Here is a 22097-nt window from a genome sequence, read left to right on the forward strand (position 1 = left end):
TGTTCTCAGCAACCATCATGTCAGCCAGGTTTCCATTTTGTGCGAGATAGCGCTTCAGGTAGTTCAATAGCATCTGCGCTTAAGACCAATGAAGAAGGTAAATGGACTTAGTCTTAATCACAATCGCAGACAATATACAGAATATTGACTTTTATTCTGTCTTTCTACAATTGAATAAGATGAACAAATACCCATGATACATGATACTGGAGAAGAGGAAAATTAGTCATATTAGCAGTTTTATGTTGCTCTCAGTTATTTCCAATTTATTGGCTGGATTTAGGCAATGAGGTACGTCATTAGCTCACATAGTGTGCGGGAACTATGTATTCATTATCAAGGCTATTTTCTGTGACTTGAAATTTAGAAGTTTCACAGGTGAAGAGTCTAATTTTCTCGATGTTAAAATACCGTCTCAAATGCCAGCTTAATATGCAGAAATACGTAAGCCATTCCTGTGTTGACTTCGCCAAAATACATAAACACTGAGGCTCTGTGGTGCTATCATGAAATTGCTGTTTCAGCATCCCGACCAGCCTGACATAGCAACTTTGGCTCAGTCAGTGACAAGAGTTTGGGGTGGGACTGTCTGACCAAACAATGGCAGATTGGGGGAGTGTTTGAGAAAACTGTCTGAAAACAATTGCTATGTTCAGAATAACATACTACCATGCTACTTCCTTATGGAAGTATGCTATGCCAAACTTAGCCAGTCATTGCAGGGCCAAGCACCAAAGGCAGTTCTCCTTCTTATGATTATTCTTCCGTTTCTTGCTGGGAGTCAATGTCAGCCCATAGAACCGTATGGTAAGAAGTTGTGAAATTTGGACTTCTGATACAGGACAGTTCCTTGTTTCTTGAGTATACTTGTAGTAAATTCGGAGTCTAAATCAAACCCTCTAGCATCACCAACAGTTAAAATTTCAACGTTTTCTGAAAAAACAAAATTACTTTTTGGAAGTCCTCCTATGCCGTATGTCCGATTCAGATGAAATTTGGTGTATCATCTAGGGACACTCATGACAAAAAAAATTATCAAAAAGCTTTATGATAGACCAAACTGTTGTCATATAATGCTTCAAGGAATTTTATAGCAAGCGCGATGTAAAAACTTGGCAATGCTTTTGTGTAGTGAATTAAAACCTGGTCAGTGCCTCAGCTATCATGCCTTGAGGCTACCTAAGCAGTTTTGGCACAGCACCACCTACTGCTCAAGAAATATGAAAATTGCTTTTTTTTGTTTACAACTTAGTAGTTTGGCCTAAAATCATACAAAGTTAAATTGAATTAGTTGAATGATACCCAATGTTGGGCGTCAGCCATTTTGAAATTTGTTGCAAAATGCTATATTTTACAGAGGCATTGCCTTATCATTACGAATCTTGGTATGTCTGTGACACCATGCTCTTAAGGTACCTAAAAAAAATATGTGGCCTAGTAGTAAAAAATACTGTATAACAAAATGTTTAAAAAAGCTTATAACTTTTAATTATTTTTGGCCTATTTTCATGAGACTGGTCTCTTTACATTCCTTGGGTCATGCCGAGTACAATGGCCAATTTTACTATGGTCGACCATACTTCCTCTCTGCCATTTTGAATTTCAGTGAAAACCTAGTTTTTCAAACTCCTCCTACAGCATTCATCAGATCTTTCTCTAATTTGGGTCAGATAATCTTAGCACCTGGAAAAAGGTTATTAAAAGCTTTTTGCAGGTCAAATCTTTCTCTTGTAATGTTTCATTGAATTTGATGACATTATGCCAAAATGGACTTGAGGCTGTGTCTCAGCAATGCTTTAATGTTAATTCAATGACAGCACCACCTATTCGACAACATTTATAAGCAATTGTATCTAGGTTTAAGTAATTCTGCTTAGTGATAATTTAAGGCAATCAGTTATTACTGTCGATGTTGCTGTTGGTGTGCTTAGCCCTTCATTTGCTGCTTGGAGCAAAATAAATTTTTTCAAATCCATTTGGTGATGCTAGTGGCATAAACATAAAACACTTCACCTTTAAATACTTCTATTTAAAGGGATAATTCACAGTCATGTTTTTCCAAATTTGTATGACTTTCGTGCTTCTGTGGACTCCTTTCGTTTTCACGAAGAAATGAAGTCATAGTAAATTATGACAGAACTGTATTTTTTGGGTGAACTATCCCTTTAATATAATAGGACTGAATGTGTGATAAGTGGATTTATCAGGCATATACACTTTGTAAACAATTATAAAAAAGTATAATTCTTTTTTTTTTTTCCAGGACAAACAATTAGTGAAAGACATGCACTTAGACAAATGTACTCAAGCATAGTCATGCAAGGTGTCATCTTCTGCCAATTTCCTGCTGTGGTGCTTGTGCTCTGCTAACAAGTCCCCTGATGATACTTCTGTCTCACATCTCAGAAGGCATCTGCTTTGAGACGTTTCTTGTACTGTAGGTGTTATTAAAGGACAGCTGGTAAGGGATATTACAGACATCTGCAGTTTCTTGAAGTATCGAGAGTTAAGTATGTTATAGTTCAACAAGCTGTTGAAATGAGCTGAGATTGTTCACCCTTGACACCATTTGAGAATACTTGATTTGAGTGAAATATTCTAAAGTGATTAAACTTTAATTGATGTCCCTGTTGTTATTTAAGCCTTTAGTACTATTGTAGAGTCGGAAACATGCTTACACATAATATTAATGAGAGGAAACGTGATTAATTGGGGGAAACGTGATTAATATTCTGTATCATCTAACAATTTCGGAAGAACGTGCCCGCTGTTACTGTAAACTAAGAATTAATAATAAGTCATTGATGCAGCTTCTACCGACTCCTTTGAAGAGCACCTAGCTCTTTGTGCTAGTAACGTAAGAGTGTGTAGTATTAGCAGTGTGTAATATTCAATCTCACAGCATGAAATGTCATGTCAATAAAGCCAACTGGATTCTTACATTTTCTAAAGAATATGTGAGTGGTGCTTGTTCAGATTTTGCCACCATGACTTGGTTGCTTAGAAAAGTAATAGCATAATTTTCCTCAAGAAATAACATAAATGTATCAAAATGCAATGCGTTACGCTCCAAAAATGTAAAGATTTAGTCCGACATGCCAACTTCTGGCAACTTCTGAGTCTGGGGCAGGACTAACAGTTAGTCCAACCAATGGGAAACCTTGATCATGATTTTTTGGAATTTTGTTTGTTGCTGCTAATGGCACAGAAATTACAGACTTTGTAAATTAGTAGCAGAGGTAATGTTTTGCTCTCAATCTTTCTATAGGTTCAGTCCGTATGAGTGGTACGACGCCCACCCATGCAACCCTGGCTCCGATGTGGTCGAAAACAACTTCACCCTTCTGAACAGCTTCTGGTTTGGCGTGGGCTCCCTCATGCAGCAAGGTACAGTGCACCTGAACTTCTACTTGCCAAACACAACGACAAACAAACCAGAAAATTCCCCCCTTTACCTGTCAGCAGCGTGTGGAGTTCAGACTTGTCTGACAGGGGTAGGAAGTAGTCATCGTGCTTGTCAGTGAGGTGGGTATGAGTGCTGTCAAGCATGTGTCATACACACTGGCAGGTTAGAGTGATAACAGCTGTGTTTGTTTCCTGACACTCGGCTGCCTTCAGAGACCTTCTCGTTTGTGAGTTTAAGGTTTGGATGAAAGTTGACAGAAGACTGTCTTTATTTCAGCACATACACAGTGGCTCTGTGGTTCATCTCATCTCCGCTTGGCCATATGTCTCTATACGTTGTTCTCTTTTTTTTTTTTGTCCCATTTTCATACCTGCCCTGCCCACACTGTTCAGTTTTGATTTATTTGACTCGTTTCATTAATTTACTGCAGTTAGCTTCCATTATAAAATGACATTAGAGTTAGGGATGGTAATTGTAATGAAATTAATTATTCTGATTCAGATTGCAATTCCACTTAACACTTCCATTAACAAATCTTTTTGTTCTTTGATAAGCCTTCTATTCTGGAAATAATTTTACAAATGATATTATCCATAGGCATTTCAAAAACATTTGTAAAAAGAAAAAAAGAGACAAAGGTACAAGACTTTGTACAAAAATTATTTTATGAGTTCTGAACTATTACCCCATGAAACATTGCAAATTGTGTAGTTAAATCATGACAATACAATATAAAACTATTAACTATAAGTCATAAGTATAAAGACAGTACTGTATTGGGCAATAAAACAAATCTCGACCATGCCATGGAAAAATAAAGTTTTAAGCAAAGGAGCAAAACCCCTTTTAATTTGTCCATTAAGGTCTATATTTTATTTTTGGCACTTGTCAGTAACTCAACAGAATGTGGTAGATGTCAGGGTACTGGAACATTCTGTAGAAACATGGTGACTTCCCGTGTGATCATGTTGGCTATCTTATATCAATGTTAAATATGATGAACAAATGGTCTCCCTTTTTTACTTTAAACACACATAATGAGTTATGTACGTGGCACTTCATATTAAATCAAATGGATATCAATGAGAAAATCAAAAACCACCTCTGCTCATTCTTTTATCATGATGATTCCAATTGATCTCTGACTATTGCTTTGATTTGTGATGCTTTTCTATATTACTGCATTTATAGCCAACATTTAGGAAAGGATCAATTTGACAAACTATGCCATTTTGACTTAACATTTGATAAACATTCATATCCTAACATTGCTGCACTGCTCAGCACTTGTTGCACACACCCGCTAGAGAGCGCCGCTCGCTCGCACAGTGTTGACTGAAGCAGTAAATGCAGATTATATTTTTTAACGCAAACTTTTGCAGTTTAGGAATTGTGCAAGGCTATATTGCAATTTCAGTCTTAATTCAATCAATCATGCAGCCTTAATGGATACCATACTGATTGTTTTAGAGGTCAAAGTCTGCAGGTTTCAAAGTGTTTTGGATAGTTTTTCCTTCATCATTTCATCAAGTGCCTCTTTCACAACTATCACGTCCGTAACAGAGAGATGTCATGTCCATAATGCTGGTTTGTCCCCATTAATGTGAAAATAACAAATAATTAAAACTAAATATAACATGTTCTTAGGAGTGCCAACCCTTCTACAATTTGTGGCTATTATTAATTCTAGATTTTGTCTTTAAATTCAAAGAGTTTTTACAAAGTGTGACCACAATCAAAAACTCACGTCCATTTTTGTCACATTCGTAATGCAAGTTCATTTCCCGATCTAAATTGGAAAAAAATCTTGTCTACTATATTTTCCAGGAAATAAGTCATGCTTATTTTTTCATCATCTGAAATGTCTTGTGACTTATAGTCCAAAAAGACATAATGTATACGAAACTGATTTCAGCTAGTCAAACACACTTATACCAAAACGCATACGCTTACGCACAAACAGATGAAAACATCAGTCATAGAGATAATGTTTTAAAGTAGCCTTTTCAGAATATTTTGCCTTTAACAAAAGTACTTTATGCAAACAGTTTAAATACTCTGTCCCATCTTAAAATTATCGTTCTATCAAACTCTAGACCGCTGTCAAACGCAAACCCCCACATGCCCACAAAGTTCGGGTGGAGCTTGTTCATCTAGGTCTGCCAATCATATCCCAAGGATATATAAGCGGCTGCTTTCCTCACACCGGTGACGATTCTTCCAGCATTTGTTCACTCTTTGTAAGTTATGCCTTATCAGTGTAACGAATGCAGGAAGAAGTCAAGAGAGCAGGATCTAGGTGCAGCTTTGATTTAATAAGAAAATGAGTCCAGATACAAAACTTGGAAAATACAGGAACAAAACAAAACAAACACACGGGAACAGAACAGACGTCACATCCATGAGGATAACAGGAAACAACAACTGACCAAGACTAAGCAAACACAAGGACATTAAATACATTGGGGGCAGACAATGTAAACAAGAAACAGCTGGGAACAATAAGGGCAGGAACCAGGAACAGAGACACAAGAAGGTAAACAAAACTTCAAACTAAAAGTCTCTTAAACACCTAGCAACCTCTGGTGGCCGCTAGGACAAAATCTCAGGTGTGACAATCAGGCCTTCCTAACTGTTCTCTAAAGTTACATTCTAATCTACTTCAGGGCGGCTTGGCCTCGAGCTCGCTTTTTATTCACAAAAATGTCTTTTACTCCTCGTGACTGCGTACTAGTAATTAGTCAAAAGAAATTCGTAGCTGTTTTTCCTACTCCACTGCATAAATATTTTCCTTGCACAGCTAAAATGTATCCAATTAAATTCACAACTTCCCCATTTTTCGTTCTCCATTGCTTCGACTTATTTCCAGATGTCCCTTTGCAACTCATCATACGTTGCGCTGCTATAGTGCAGGTTTTCCTCTTATGTCATACTCCGAGATTCCCCCAGCATACATGCACATTCTCCTGTAAGAACGCTGCTTGTATTTACATGGTCTTCTAAGCAGCGTTCTCTGGCAGAAACCTATCCATGTTAAAAAGCTTACTTTTAACCCCTTTCGCGGTTTTAGCTTTTACGTGACGTTTCAGAACGCATCCTTCCTCAATCCTTGGAATATGCCTTTTTCTTAAGTGCATGTTAACAGAGTCAATAACATGGCTCATCCTGTTAAACGCCTGATAGCCTGTTGTAGCTGCTTTTTGATTCACAGGCTACAAATAAGTGTTTACTGCTCTGCTCCCTACATACTGAGGAGGGAATGTCTGTGTAAAGTTCGACTTCTGACAAATTTGTTCATTTGAAATGATTTGGTTTATTTTTCTGTCTGTTGTTTTATGACTCAAGCCAAGAGACCCAGTCAATACATTCTCATGATAGCGGTTCTTGAGTTTCAGGTATGCCATACGTTTAATATGTCATCCAGCGGTTTAAATACTGTATGTATATATATATATATATATATATATATGATTGTTATACAAATAATCCAGAGATTTAACCCAAGAACATAGTATAATAAGTTTTGCTTGCTCAGCTTTTCCCTCCCCAGCTTTACAAGTGTAAGAAGACGGAAAAATATTTTTCCACTAATGCAAACTATGCCTCTATTTATTCTGTTTTGACCCAGTGGTTGCTATGGTGGCTGCACCATCCTTTTTGTCAGATAGAGCTGCAAGTCCTGTTTTTTTTTTTTCTTCTCTAGCCACAGACCCCAGAAGCTTTGACCATATGATTTACCCCACAAATAAGCATAAGCAGTTTGTGGTTTTTCTCTCTACCAGTGCAAGAGCAACCCCCTCTCCTGCTGCCATGACCCGCAGAATGCCATGGTTCATAGTCCCTATAGTTGTTACTTTTTTCACAGATTTGTGATTTCACAAATGTTCCACTGGTTAAGGTGCATCTTATTGTGTCTAATTTGCTTTCTGTACAGAAACACCTGCGGTTATCTTTTTGCTCCTTCCTCCGTAGTATCAACAATATTACCTTCAGCAGGTGTCTATAAGAGTTACTTCCATTCTTTCTACAGGATGGTACAGTATGCAGGTTTCTTTACTGCTTTCTCTATATATGACTTTCCAAAAATGTTAATGTTCCCTCCCAAAGGAGCCCACAGATGCCATGCAACATACTTGTTCCCCCTACAGATATGTTTGCATACAGTATGTCAACCATTTCTTCCACAGTATTTTGTTATCTGTTTGCAAGTGTCTTTTGCCCCTTTCAGGCATATCAACATATATTGTTTACACTTCTTATCAGAAATGTTGATGTGTTTCCTTTTCTGCTTATCGGCTTAATATATCTACTAAGCAGTACAAATTTGCTGTCCAGGTGCCGCAACTGCGGTGTGTCTTTCGGCTGTGCAACTAAGCCTCACACAACATTGCAACTGTGGTGTGCTTTTTGCTTAACTGTTTAATAATATGCCATCTTCAATGCCATTACACTTGAGGTCCACATCTCCTCCTATCCATTTCAGTCTCCCTTATTTCCATCTCTGGGAAGACCCTAACGTGAGGCTGCCTCTGCAAGTGGCAACTGTCCAGTCTGTTTTCTGCTTCTTGCCATGTTAACGGTGGTCCCGGGGCCGTTCTTTATCCAAGATTTATCAGAGCTCGCATGGATGGTTATCACCTACATATGCTCTTTGAGGGGAGGTGTTGATGGTAAAATGTATTTACAACTGTTTTCCACCATCACAGACTTGTGATGATGGAGACGATTCTTCTGGCATTCCTCCACCTCCCCATCTGTACTTTTATAATTAATAACATTTATACCAATTATTTCAAAATTGTCTTTCTATTACTTGCTTTAGTCAGATAGTCCAGGGGGAGGGTTCTCAGAGCTCAATTCCAGTACTTTGCTTGAGCCTTTCCATTATGGACAGCACACCAAATACCTTAATGCGCTCAAAGACTATATGAACCAGCGAACTCGTGAAATGACGTTTCATCACACTCGTTGTAAAAACATTCAGTCAGTGAACTGGGTAATTTGTGCAAAGCAAAGAGGGTTGCAAACATCAGAAATGTCCACAGATAGACAGTCGGTAACATTAATAAATTAATAGAATCCAACTGACATATTGGTTTATTCACAGACTAAAAGCTGTTTATTTTAATACAGTATAGAGGTACATATGCAGTAAACAGATGTGGTTTATTTGTCTTTTTTTTTGTTTTCCTTTCCATGAAACATAAACTGAATATGAAAAACTGTTAAAGACAGTTCTTTAAAGCAGGTGCTCTCAATTAAAACAAGGCCAAATACTGTGTGATACAATGCGTAGATCCTATGGTAATCTTCATGGAGCAGGTCAACATGCTACTGAGCTGCTGAATGGGAAGTCGGGTGTCTGCTCTTGGGTCCTAATGCCTTCCATATGCTGTCTCTATCAGTGCTACTTATAAAGAGATGCGATTTTATCTTTTTTTTTTTTTTTTTCTCTCAACAACACGATTTTGACCAGATGTAACTTATATGGTAAGTGCTGGATATTTTTTTTTTTTTTTTTTTGGATGTCTAGACCTATCTGAAGGAGTTTATGATTAGACATATAAATGCTGTGATACACTGGTAATGAGTACTTTCTATTAGTATGTAAATTTCACTTTTTCACAACAAATGTCTGTAATGCTGGAATTGCCCCACTGCAAAGTTGTTTGTAAGAGTAAGAAGACTGACTACAGTATAAGAGGTTACGTCATTCGCAGTGTTTTTGGAAGTGGGCGTATGAAGAAATCATGATTCATCAATGGCAGTAAAATGTATTCTAAATTTATGAAAACATTTTGGAACAACTAAAACCGCACGTAGGCAAAAATCACATGCCTTATAAACATGGAATAAACACGAAATGAAAGAAATTATAAACACACACACACACACACACACATATATATATATATATATATATATATATACAGTATATACACACACACATAAAAAAATGTCTTATTATATATATAGTCTTATTTCAAAGTAAAACAAATTATATGCATTATAGCTCGAGCTGGGTTGTGGATCTGCCCATGCACACTCAGTGATAGAGCACAAAAACGCCCTTGGATGTGCAGCTGGTGGAATGGTCCTATACAGTCCGGAAAAGTTTGTCATATGGCTTTAGCATGTTGTGTTCGTAACACAATACTGACAGAAATTTTAACTCTTATATGGTGCTGGTATGGTGTCCCGTTCACAAAACAATCAGATGCAGCAGAACTGCCACTTCTTTTTTTTGCACTTCAATGACTTTGGAATAGGGCTGCAACAACTAATAGATAAAATCGATAATTATCCATAATGGAAATCATCAACAACTAATTTTATTATCGATTAGTTGGATATGTGTGGTGAGTATGGAGAAGCTCCGTCAGCGACTTCACTTTACAGCCCAGTGAAAATGTGTTGCATGATGAAACTCGTTTGAAAAACAACAGAGACCAGTTGAAGCGGAAAAAACAAGACCCAAGTTGTCCAGTGTACGAGAGCACTTTATAAACACTTTAAAGAAGATCATAGTAAGCACACAGTTTAAAGTGGAGTGGTTGCTGCACCAGGTGCATTGAAAGAGGCGTGTGCTGTTTGATGCACTTGAGAGTAGTTTCTCTCCAGTGCATGACTTACATTTTACTGCTATTTTCTATGTTTTAAAATGTATACATGTTATGAATTCAAAATCAGATGTGTTTTTTTTTTCACAAAACTTTTTGTTTTTACCACATGCGAGTTAAAGTTCACTAAGTAACGAGCGAGTGCATCTGCATCAATCAAACAAACCACAGTGGAGAAAAGGAGCACTATCATTTGGATTAAACTCCTGCAACATCATACCTCGATTTCAGTTTCAGTGTACTCAATTTTGTAGCTTTCATGGATGTCACACTGATATCTCAGAGGTCAAGGTGTGCTGGTTTTTAAAGTGTTTTAGATGATATATCCTCCTCATGCGAGCATGTCAGTGACAATACTATTTTAAAACTTACAATTTTGATTTGAAATACTTAAAATATATGTAATCAGTGACAGTGTACAAGCATATGTATTTAATATAATTAATTGAATGTATTTTTCAGTCGGGCAAAATTATTATTTCTATTTTGGTGTGACCATTGCCCTCTGCTGGGCATTTTTTTTTTGTCCCACACCATCCCTGATGAATCATCATCCAATGAACAGTACTTTTTGTGAAGTTTTACATGTAAAGGAAAGGAACTGCTTTGCATATATCTTGAAAGTAATAATTATAATAATAAATTCAGGCTTTGTTCAAAGTTTTGTGAGAGTATAGAGTCATGAATTCAGTACTGAAAATTGAACCAAATCCAAACAATAAATGCCCTTTATCATTTCTGTAAAAAAAAAAAAAAAAAACTTTAATATTTTAATAAAATACAGAAAATACAGATATATATATATATATATATATATATATATATATATATATATATATATATATATATATATATATATATATTTATTTTTTTTTTTTTTTCAACGATTAATTCAAGAAATAATCGAAGATTAATCGATTATCAAAATAACCGTTAGTTGCAGCCCTGCTTTGGACCACACACACACACACACACACAGTCTGAACCTGCCGCCAATGAGGTTCAGATAAATGGTCCTGCACAAGCAGCACTCGAAGCATGCCTTCAGTTCATCCAACATCTACAGTGATACATATTATAAAATCATTCTAAACTGTAATGCTGTATTGCACTGTTTTATACTATTTTGTTTTTTGGCTTTTTGCTTCGGCAGCATCTTTTTCAACACATTTACAAATGTACAAGTACGGTGGTGCTGAGAGCCCTTATATGGAAATTGTTTGGCCATGTTTTATGTAAATTCCTAACTTTGTGCACACATTCCTTCATTTAGGATAATCCGGATTCATTAACATTAAAACAAGGCTAAGAACAAATTTGTGTGTACGCACCTGTTGTGAATAAGGTGGAAATTGTCAGTGAAAATTTCCCTGTGCGTGTAAGTTTGCAAAATCCAAGTAATTATTAGTAAATGAGTCCCACTGACTTCTCTGATTGGTGAATCTCACTTAAAGACCCTGTGAAATCAAAATTAAAGTTTTGCTGCTTTTAGTCCATATCTCTCAGCTGTAAGGCCATTTATATGCTAAAGTACTTCTAAACTTTGACAAAATTCATTTTCATAGAGGACATCGGAATTGATGTGTTATCTATTTATTGTCTTTGTATTATGTCATGGCGCCTACTCTTTAAAAATAGGAACCAGTTCTGAATAAGAACCAGTTCATGATTCCCAACCTTAATCAAAATGTTATCTTTTACCTCATGTAAGGAGAAAAATAGAAAAGACTCTGCCCACAGTGAATCTTTGCCCACGAGGAGCACAAATCTACTTCACATTTCATTCCGTACGGAATCTCCACTGATCTGCATGGGATACCTGTCATTTTGAAATGGTTGTAAGAAACCAGCAGCTGTTCAGTCCTACAGTTAATGAAGTTCTGCATGATTCTCAAAGCTGTGCGATTTACTCCTGTGCGTGTTTGTTATTCTGTGTATTTTTTATTTCAAATTGCATAAATGATTGATATAATGAGTTATTGTATGAGATTAAATGGTCTGAGAGCATCAGCTACAGTAGTTTCAGTTGAATTAGAAATAAGACTATTGATGCACGAGAAAAATTAAGTGTTATTGCTGCTAGAGTATGAAAGCAGGTACAATCAGTTAAAAAGTAGTAAAAAAAAAAAAAAGGCCTACATTATAGCGGGTTTTTAAAAAAAATGTTTTTTTATTATTATTATAGCCTACGTTAAATTCATGAGCTATAACTTAAAAAAATAAATAAAAACAACTGGCAGCTGTGGTTGCCAGAATAATTATGGAAACAATACGTAAAAATTTAAACAACTTTACAGAACAACCTGTAAATTTTACAGTTTAAAGCTGTTGTAATTTACATGACCATGCTGGCACTGTAAAAACATTTACAGTAAAAAAATAAAATAAAAAACGCCAAAAAACTTGATATTAACATTCTAAAAACTACAAAAATCTGCTTTTTACTTTATAAGGTATTGTTAACCACCATAAAAATTACAGAAGCGCACATGATGACATGAAGTTCACCAATAGCGACTCTTCCAGGTGCAATTACCAATAAACATGTAGAGACAGTGTGCTCAGTGTCACTCACACAAACATTAAACACCATCAGGGTAACACATGTGAAATTAAAATAATGCAATAAACATTAACTAAACTACATTAAATATAACACAGAACACCCCAAGTACAAAACTGATATTTAAAATAAGAAGAAACATAACTATTCACATTAAATATAATGAAATGTAATGGGTCATGCAGGGAATTCTGGGAACGCCCGATTACTGTTTTTTTTCCCCATAATTTTAACAATAATTTACCGTAAAAACTACATGTACTCACTTGTTAAACATAATGTAAATTTTTGCCATTAATTATACAGGAAAATCATACTTTTTACATCTAAAAAATTTAATTTTTACAACATTTTATTGTAAAAACTACTGTGTTGTCTTTTAAAATATATATAAAACATGTACTGTTTGTTTTACAGTAAATACTCGTTAATCAATTAAAATTTTCTGTAGCATTTTTACAGTCTTTTACTGTTAAAATTACTGACATTTTTACAGTACCATTAATTCCTTGAATTGTTTGATCTCCATTTACAATTTCAAATGTAAAATAACATTTTACGTCACATGGTCTTACCGAGTCTTGTCAGAAGTATGTCATGAGGAGAAGTCCCGTGGTAGGTCCTACCCAAGGGGGAGGAGCTCTACAGATACGGTGACCAGGGGCAGAGAAACCTCTGCCCAAGGAAGACGCAGTTTACCAACAGGGAAACCATTTTGCGGAAGATACATCACACGGGGCTACCTACGGGGAACCAGCACATGTGGAGCACCTGCCCCAGTACAGGGCCTAGTTAGCACATGTATTGGGCCGCAGCGAGTTTCTCCGCAAACCCGCCTGCCACAGGACTAAGGAGGAATGTCATCCAGGGTCCACAACTTTGTGAAAACGACTGGGGGTCAAAGCGCACGTCTTCACCTCGGGGAGGGGAAAGGTGCTATGCGCAAGCGGTACACCTGGCCAGCTGTCCCAGAACTTACCTGCTCATACCAGACAACACACGGGACGAGACCGGCTCAACCCGGAGATTGTAAAACCTCGCAAAGGTGTTGGGTGTTGCCCAGCCCGCTGCTCTGCAGATGTCTGCTAAAGAGGCGCCATTGGTCAGGGCCCAGGAGGCCGCCACACTCCTAGTAGAGTGGGCTCATAGCCCCAAGGAGGGCGGCATGTCCTGGGCGTCATATGCCATTGTGATGGTGTTAATGACCGAGTGGGCAATCCTCTGTTTGGAGAAAGTGCTCCCTTTCTGCTGTCCGCCAAAGCAGACTAAGAGCTGCTTGGAGCTTCTAAAACTCTGCGTGCGATCCAAATAGATGCGTAAAGCACGCATCGGACACAGCAACACCAAGGCTGGGTGTGCTGCCTCCTCCTGGGGCAGTGCTTGCAGGTTCACTACCTGATCCCTAAACGGGGTTGTGGGAACCTTGGGCACATAGCCCGGTCGGGGTCTCAGGATCACGTGAGAGTAGCCTGGACTGAACTCTAGGCATGTTTCACTGACAGAGAACACCTGCAGGTCCCCTACCCTCTTGATGGTAGTGAGTGCAGTCAGGAGGGCAGTCTTCAAAGAGAGTACCTTTAGCTCAACTGAATCCAGGGGCTCGAATGGAGCTCCCCGTAGGCCCCGAAGGACCACAGAGAGGTCCCACGAGGGGATGAGGTGCGATCTGGGGGGATTCAACCTCCTAGTGCCTCTCAGGAACTTGATGATCAAGTCAAGCTTCCACAAATACTTACCTTCTACTGCATCGTGTTGTGTCGATATAGTAGCTACATACACCTTCAAGGTGGAGGGGGACAGCCACCCCTCCAGCCTCTCCTGCAGGTAGGAAGCACCAATCCGACTGCGCATCTCTGGGGGTTTTCGCGTCGGGAAGAACACCACTGAGCGAACAGACGCCACTTCAAGGCATACAGGCGTCTCGTAGAGGGAGCCCTGGCCTGAGTGATTGTGTCTACCACTGCAGGTGGTAGGCACTTAGGTCTTCAGCATCCCGTCCAAGGGCCAGACATTGAGGTTCCAGAGATCTGGTTGTGGGTGCCAGATGGTGCCCCGTCCCTGAGAAAGAAGGTTTATCCTCAGGGGAATTCGCCAGGGAGGGACTGTCACGAGGAGGGTGAGGTCCGAGAACCAAGTCTGGGTGGGCCAGTAGGGTGCTGCTAGGACGACCTGCTCCTTGTCCTCCCTGACCTTGCACAATGTCTGTGCAAGTAGGCTCACTGGGGGGAATGCATACTTGCACAGCCTCAGGGGCCAGCTGTGTGCCAGTGCATCTGTGCCAAGGGGAGCCTCGGTCAGAGAATACCAAAGCGGGCAGTGGGAGGATTCCTGGGAAGCGAACAGGTCTACCTGTGCTTGAACGAATCGACTCCAAATCAGCTGGACCACCTGGGGGTGGAGTCTCCACTCTCCCCTGAGCGTGACCTGCTGCGACAGCACATCCGCTGTGCTGTTGAGGTTGCCCAGGATGTGAGTGGCTCGCAACGACTTGAGCCACTGCTGACTCCAGAGGAGGAGACGGCAGGCGAGTTGCGACATTTGACGAGAGCGCATGCCGCCTTGGCAGTTGATGTATGCTACCATCGCTGTGTTGTCCGTCTGGACCAACACGTGCTTGCCCTGGATCAACAGCCGAAGCCTCCGCAGGGCAAGCAATATTGTCAGCAACTCGAGGCAGTTGATGTGCCAACGCAGTCGTGAGCCAGTCCAAGGACCAGCAACTGTGCGCCCGTTGCACACAGTGCCCCAGCCATGCACGGAGGCATCTGTCGTAACCAAGACGCGCCTGGAGACCTGGGCTCTAGGGGAACCCGCTGGGGTGACTTTTTCCTCTAAGGAAGCAAAAAAACTGTGACCACAACGTTGCCATGGTCACACTCTCGTAGTGAGAACATGACCCATCTTTAAAAAGACGCTCTCTGTTAATGCCACTCTTTTAGAAGGGAAAATATACTCTTTCAGTAGCAAGAATATACTCTTTTTGCTGCTGAAGCGCCCAGGGGCATTCTCTGCACTCCACCGGTGCAAGAGGGGGAGAAGCCGCTGTAATGTGCCATAAATCCAACAGCTTTTCAAGGTGAATGGAACGGCAGAGGATTCAGCTCACTGAACACAACCGCTCGGCTCTGAAGAGAAAATTTGAATGAGTGGTTGCGAGCCAGCTCCTTTTATAACCGTATGTCCGGGGGAGTGGCATGCAAATTCCACTCGGCAATTCCCATTGGCCTTTTCTCAAAGATCAGAGGTGTTTGGGGCTCCCAAGGGCAACCCCTAGTGTCACTACATCGACACAATATCGAGTGAGTGACAGATAGGGAACTCTCACATTCTTCCCTCTTAAAGGTGCAAAACAAGTGTCCCTTTTTTGGAAGTGATTTTGCAAACAAGTCTTGTGACTTGAATTTACAATTTTACAGTATCTACTGGGATATTTTATGGGATTTATTTTTTGTGCTTGTTTTATCATCAACTAGGTTAAAATCAGAAGTCTGATCACTTAGAAAACTAAAAGCACATCTCTTCTCAACAAGTCACACAATTTTGTCATTGATCACACGCATCAATATGCATTATACATTATGCATATCTGTAGCATAAACAGTTTGGGACGAGTTACACATAGACATTTAATAATTAGGGTAAGAGGTTTGTTCCAATTCTTAGCCCTAAGTAAGAGCAATAGTAAGAGTGATTCTTGCCTTGTTTCCAAATGTCATTCTATTCTAAAAATAGAATATAAATTCTATGACGACTTACCACTGCACTAACTGACACTGCACTAACTATTAATTCTGTGCTTGTAGTGCTGTACTAATTTGCTTGGTGTCCCTAATCTTGAATATACCTTTAGCTCTTTTCTATACTATTATTTAAAACATTATTGTGTTTTCACACACTGAAAGTGAAAAGGCTAAGTAGCAGCCTGAATATTAAATACTAGCCTGCGGCACTGAGCTGCGTTCTGGCTTTCTTCTTTACCAAATGTAGGTGGGAATGTTAAGTGCCGGTAATTATTCTCGCTGGGAGATGCTTTAACTTGGGCTGTGCTGATGTTTCAATGCTTGTGAAAGAAATAGCAGGACAGGGAAAAGCAGGTCATCATAATTAATATCACTCTGAAGCAAACCCATAGAGAATAACCCACAGCCGGCCACACTTTAGCAACTCTATTACTTTTTCCACACAGGTAAGCAGATGTTTGGCTTCAGCGTTGTGTTTGGTGTCAGCTGGTTGCTTGTCATGACATCAGCATTTCCTTAAAACTTGCACAATGAAACGTAATAAAGGAACATCCAAACAGCAAGACTGCAAACCAAAGACCCTCGATCAGAAGAGTGGATATGATGCTGTATGTTGTGACACAATTATTGTTATTAAAGAATTGAATATGTTAACTACATTTGTATTTTAGCTTGTGCAAATATGAGTAAAAGAAGTGAAAATTAAACAGCGTGTCTATGTACACTGAAAAAGTGATAACCTAATTAACTATTTCTACTTGATCTTACCGATTAATATCACTTTTGTTTGTATAAACTAATTTGGGACCCACTTTATATTAGGTGTCTGTAACTACTATGGACTGAAGTATTTGATACAATGTACTTATATATGTGTTGTTGCACTGTACTTACATTTAAAGTACCTGCATTTAATTACATCTGTGGTTACACTATTAGCCTTACCCCTATCCCAACCCTTACCCTAAACCTTAACCCTAATCTAAACCCTGACCCAAAAACTTCCCCGTACCACAACCTCAGTGGTAGCAAATGTGAATCTTGTGAGAATTTTGCAGAACAATACATAGTTACATAATAAGTACACTGTATTGTATGTTTAATGTTAGAACATAGTAGGTAAAGACACTTAATATAGAGTGGGACCATAATTTGTCAGGTAAATTTAGTCAAATTAAATAATATTTTTAATATCATAAAACCAGTTAATTTAGATGTTACCACATGAAGCAAATTTTTTACTTAGCTATAATTTGGGGACCAAATTATTCCCAGAAGTGAGTTAAATCTGACAAAACTCACCTATAAGGATGCCAGGTGACGCCCTAAATTAGAATATTGGTTCATAAATAAAATTATACTTTGTTTTCCTAAAAATTATAATTATAATTAACTTTATATGAAAACAACCAAAGACCACGGTCCTTATTTAGATTAGGTTTCACTTTAAGTTAATAGTTAATGTGCGTGTGAGTGTCAGGTCTACATTGTGTAAACCCTGAAATCACCAAGGAAAATGGCTCAATAAATGGCTCAGTAAAACGTCTTTATAAAAAAAAGTACGTCTTATTGATGTAAAGTTAGAGAAAAGATAATATCATTAGCTTGTTTGAAAACAATAGAAGGAAGTGTCCACCATGATAGAAAAATAAATGTGTGTACAATTAAAGTTTTCTAACGTTTAATTGCACGTGTTCCTGCCCTAAATTAAATCCCTGTTTGTCCAGTGTCCCTCTGTTTGTTTGATTTATTCTCTGTGAATTCAAGATGAGCTGTGGAATATATACACTACATGGCCAAAAGTACTGTATGTGGACACCCTCTTTTAATGAATGGTTTTGACTACTCCTGTAATTCACGTGATTACAAATGCTACGCCATACAATGACTAGAAATGGGCATGTTCGAGTAATTTTATAGTCGAGTATTCTAACCCACAAAAAGAGAACGGTTTCAAAATAAGATAACTTCAACAAACTATGCTCTTCTTTTGGCGGGGGAATAAATGCACAATATACATAAATAAATGGAATAAAAAATAAATAAATAAAAGGCTGCATCTGAAAAAGCAGGCAGCTTACTTGGTGTCTTATAAGTAGCTTGGTTACCATCCACGTATATTTAAATCCTGGATGGAAACATCAATATGCAAATAAAATCTGTGCAAAATCAACTAAATGTGTATAAAAAAATATACGCTTGCTTGAGGTGGATACATTTTTTATTCAATAAGAAGAAATGAGCATTATCTATGATGGAAACATGTTTACTGAATAAACTCCTATGGAATTTATTAGGAATAAAAGATGCACATCAAAAAAAGTAATGTGACTTAATAACTCGTTCATAACTGTATGAACTGTATGGTTCATAACCAGCGGACCAATCATTGCATCTGAAATGTTGCTCTGGTCATCCTGAAATAACAGTGTCTAGAAAATCCAAAGCCTGCATAGAGTTTGTAGAGCAAATATGTTGAATACAAACTTGAACTGTGCCGAAGGAACGCACGCACATAGTGCTGCCAGAACTGTATGATGTGTTGTCGCTCCCAGACATGAGACAAAGTTCTTTAGAGTTTTTGTCTGTGTGCTCTAAACCGTAAGTATTTGTAATAATAAAAGAGTCACAGTGGCTACAATTTCTCCGGAAGTGACGATTTTGTTCTTTTGAACACATAGGATGGCTATAGTCACACATTGTTTTTTGCGCTATTATGGTTTTGCGCATAAATTAATTTCGCAACTTGGATGGAAACATACCCTTACGAAAATTGAGAGTTCATGACAAATTTGCTGCAAACTTGCGGCAAATTCGCCACTGATAATTTTCATATGGAAATGAGCTTTGCAGCAAACTTGCGGCAAATTGTCCATTGTTGCCAAAGGTTTGCAGCAGGTTCACCACTACCAGCAAAGAGCTGCAAACTTCTGGCAAACATTTGCAGCAAATCGCAAGCTTATTTGCATGTGAAAATAACGAGCAGAAACTTGCCGCAAATTTACGGCAAGTTTGTGGCTAGTTTAGGGTAGCAAGTTAATGGCTTAACCAACAGTTTTTTTTAATGAATGGAACTCTTAAGGAAACTGGTCTCGGGACAGTTTGAAGAGCACCTTATTTTCATCCTACCTCCGTATACAGCCTTCGAAGGTAGCATTTTCCAGTTTTCGAACGCAACTAACATTTGCAATCACCCGGATTCTGCATAGAAACCAATACTGATGACATTAAGGTAATGCACACATCAAGTCTACAAGGCTTTGACATTTTTATAATTTCACATGTCAGAAAAACAAGTGGTGAAAGTTGGCTTTTTATAAAATGTGCTCTGTCGGTGTTCAGAGATTACACGCACATACACGTACTGGTGTGATAAGCTACTGAGTTTCTTGTGTCTTTCCACAATAAAAGCAGATCCTCATGGCCAGACTCCAAAAAGAACTGAATACAAGTAGTATTAAAGAGTAGAATTCAAGAAAAATAAAAAATATTGCAAGAATTGCTAGTGCTGCACTAGGCTTTGCTTTCAAAAGAACATACGCTATCATATCTTCTTCTCCAATCCAACACCTCGACGACAAGCATCCACAGTGAATTTAATTGTAACTGCAAGATTTGGTGAGAGATTCAGATGGAAAGTAGTCTAATGCAGCGCTGCTCACAACAGACAAATGTTAAAAGAAAATGAATGTTCTATATTCGGGTAGTGTTTTTAATAGTCGAGTAGCTGTTGAACAACGAGTACTCGATTAGTCGTGCATATCCCTAGCAATGGCATTTCAAGAACTGACATTCCAGCATTGATGCAATAGTTTTGTTGTCCTTTGCGTGTGCATTGCTTAAAATCAAATAAGAGGCATTTATTATATTTTCAACGTACTGTAAATAGAGTTTAACCCTAATACTTCCTACTTTATCCATCTATCTTCAATTACATCATACATTCTTTTGATTTTGGATGGTCATTTGGGTGCTGTGCTTCCTTTCCTTCTTCTCAGGTTCAGAGTTGATGCCCAAAGCTCTCTCAACCCGAATCATTGGAGGCATCTGGTGGTTCTTCACTCTCATCATCATCTCCTCCTACACTGCAAATCTGGCTGCCTTCCTCACTGTAGAAAGGATGGACTCACCCGTTGACTCAGCCGATGATCTGGCCAAACAAACCAAGATCGAGTATGGTGTAGTCAAAGATGGAGCCACCATGTCTTTCTTCAAGGTACAATCTTATTTATTCCTCATCACACTGAAATAATCATGATTTTTGGCACTTTCCACAAACATGGTACAGTTCGGTGTACCTATTACATTTTCCCAAAGCATTATAGGCACAAATCTCATGCTGATGAGAACTAAGTTAATTATTAGTGATGATTTTTGTAAAGCCTATAGTTTTGACAAATCATGACAGATTACTGAAATTATATTTCTACTTGTGTTAAATATTACATGTTATTTCTAGGGCTGTCAATTGATTAAAACGTTTAATCGAATGAAATACATGACATTAATCGCACTAAATCAACGTTAAATCAACAGCCATAATTATTTTATTATTGAAGCCTGAAGTAGGGATTTTTTTGTCTCTCGTGTTGAGAACACCTGCAGAATGTTAACATAAGATTTTTTGAAAGACAGCTTTAGCTAACTTTTCAAAAAAGATTCAATTTGTCTATTCTTGGGCTGCACATAGAGGGGGGAAAAAAATCTATAAAATTCCACAAAATAATTTTTTTAAGCCTTTTCCAGTTAGATCTTAATTCCCACTGTAAAAACAAATTCTCCAGCTCTCCCGCTTATCTGCCATGTTTGAAGTGTTCCTTCAAATTGTTTTTTTATTTATTATTATTATTATTATTATTATGATTATGATTATGATTATTATGATTATTATTATTTGTTATTCCAAAGTTTCAACTTTTGCCTGCAGGGTTTTACTTTTTTATTGCTTTGAGTACTCGCGATCAGATGCTGTAGAGCCGAGAAGAGAAAAATATCCAGAATTTCCACGAGAAATGTTCAACTGACCGTGACACAAAATCTAGGTGTCCTTAAACCAGTAATTACATATTTATACATTAATTCATATAGCCTACTTTTATGGTTTCTGCTGATTTTGTAGTATTTTCAAATATATGCTTCTTTATAAAAAAATTCTAAAAATGTATCTCAGCTTTTTGTTTATGTTTAAATCTAAAATTGCTTTCTAAAATGTATATCATTCCTGTAAAAATTTTACTTATTTATACTTCCAAAAACAATGTATGAATAAGATTTATCTGCAAAGACTTCTGTAGTGAGATTAGTTTCTTTGATTGTCTTTCCTCTTTTTCTCCTATGAGGTATGTGATTGCAGTATAAGAATGAAGATTGCAAAACAGGTGTTTGCAATAAACCATCAGGCTGTCGCTGCCTGAACAAATTCAGCTCTTTCTTGTTAGAGGAAAGAGGTTTCCTGAAACTTCAACTGTAGTACTGAAGTTTTCAGCAAGAAGACCTGAAACATAAAATGTTAATTTAACATTTTATCAAGATTAATCGTAGAGCATGTGCACTTGTTCATTGTCTTGGGTCACTTTAAATGTTTCACGGAATTAAGCCAACAATTATCCATGATTAGCTACGCTTTCTGATGTGACCTCATTTAAAAAAGCATGAAATGCCATTCAAACTGAGAGTTAAAAGTGATGTTAAAGCTTCATTATTATGAGACCGCAAACCACACACACACACACACACATGCTGGTGCAGCTATCCTTATGAGGACTCTC

At 38.0% G+C, this 22097-nt stretch overlaps 1 protein-coding gene across 1 annotated transcript in view; it reads left to right on the forward strand.

The window, feature by feature from the left end:
* The window catches only part of LOC127453868 (glutamate receptor ionotropic, kainate 3-like), a 286044-nt gene that overhangs the window by 238056 nt on the left and 25891 nt on the right, over nucleotides 1–22097 (forward strand). The window contains exons 12-13 of the mRNA XM_051720608.1: nucleotides 3269–3387; nucleotides 20328–20545. Coding sequence (XP_051576568.1) covers nucleotides 3269–3387; nucleotides 20328–20545 — 337 coding nt within the window. The remainder of the gene's footprint in view (nucleotides 1–3268; nucleotides 3388–20327; nucleotides 20546–22097) is intronic.

Source organism: Myxocyprinus asiaticus, chromosome 16, assembly GCF_019703515.2.
Source record: "Myxocyprinus asiaticus isolate MX2 ecotype Aquarium Trade chromosome 16, UBuf_Myxa_2, whole genome shotgun sequence".
Classification (NCBI taxonomy): domain Eukaryota; kingdom Metazoa; phylum Chordata; class Actinopteri; order Cypriniformes; family Catostomidae; genus Myxocyprinus; species Myxocyprinus asiaticus.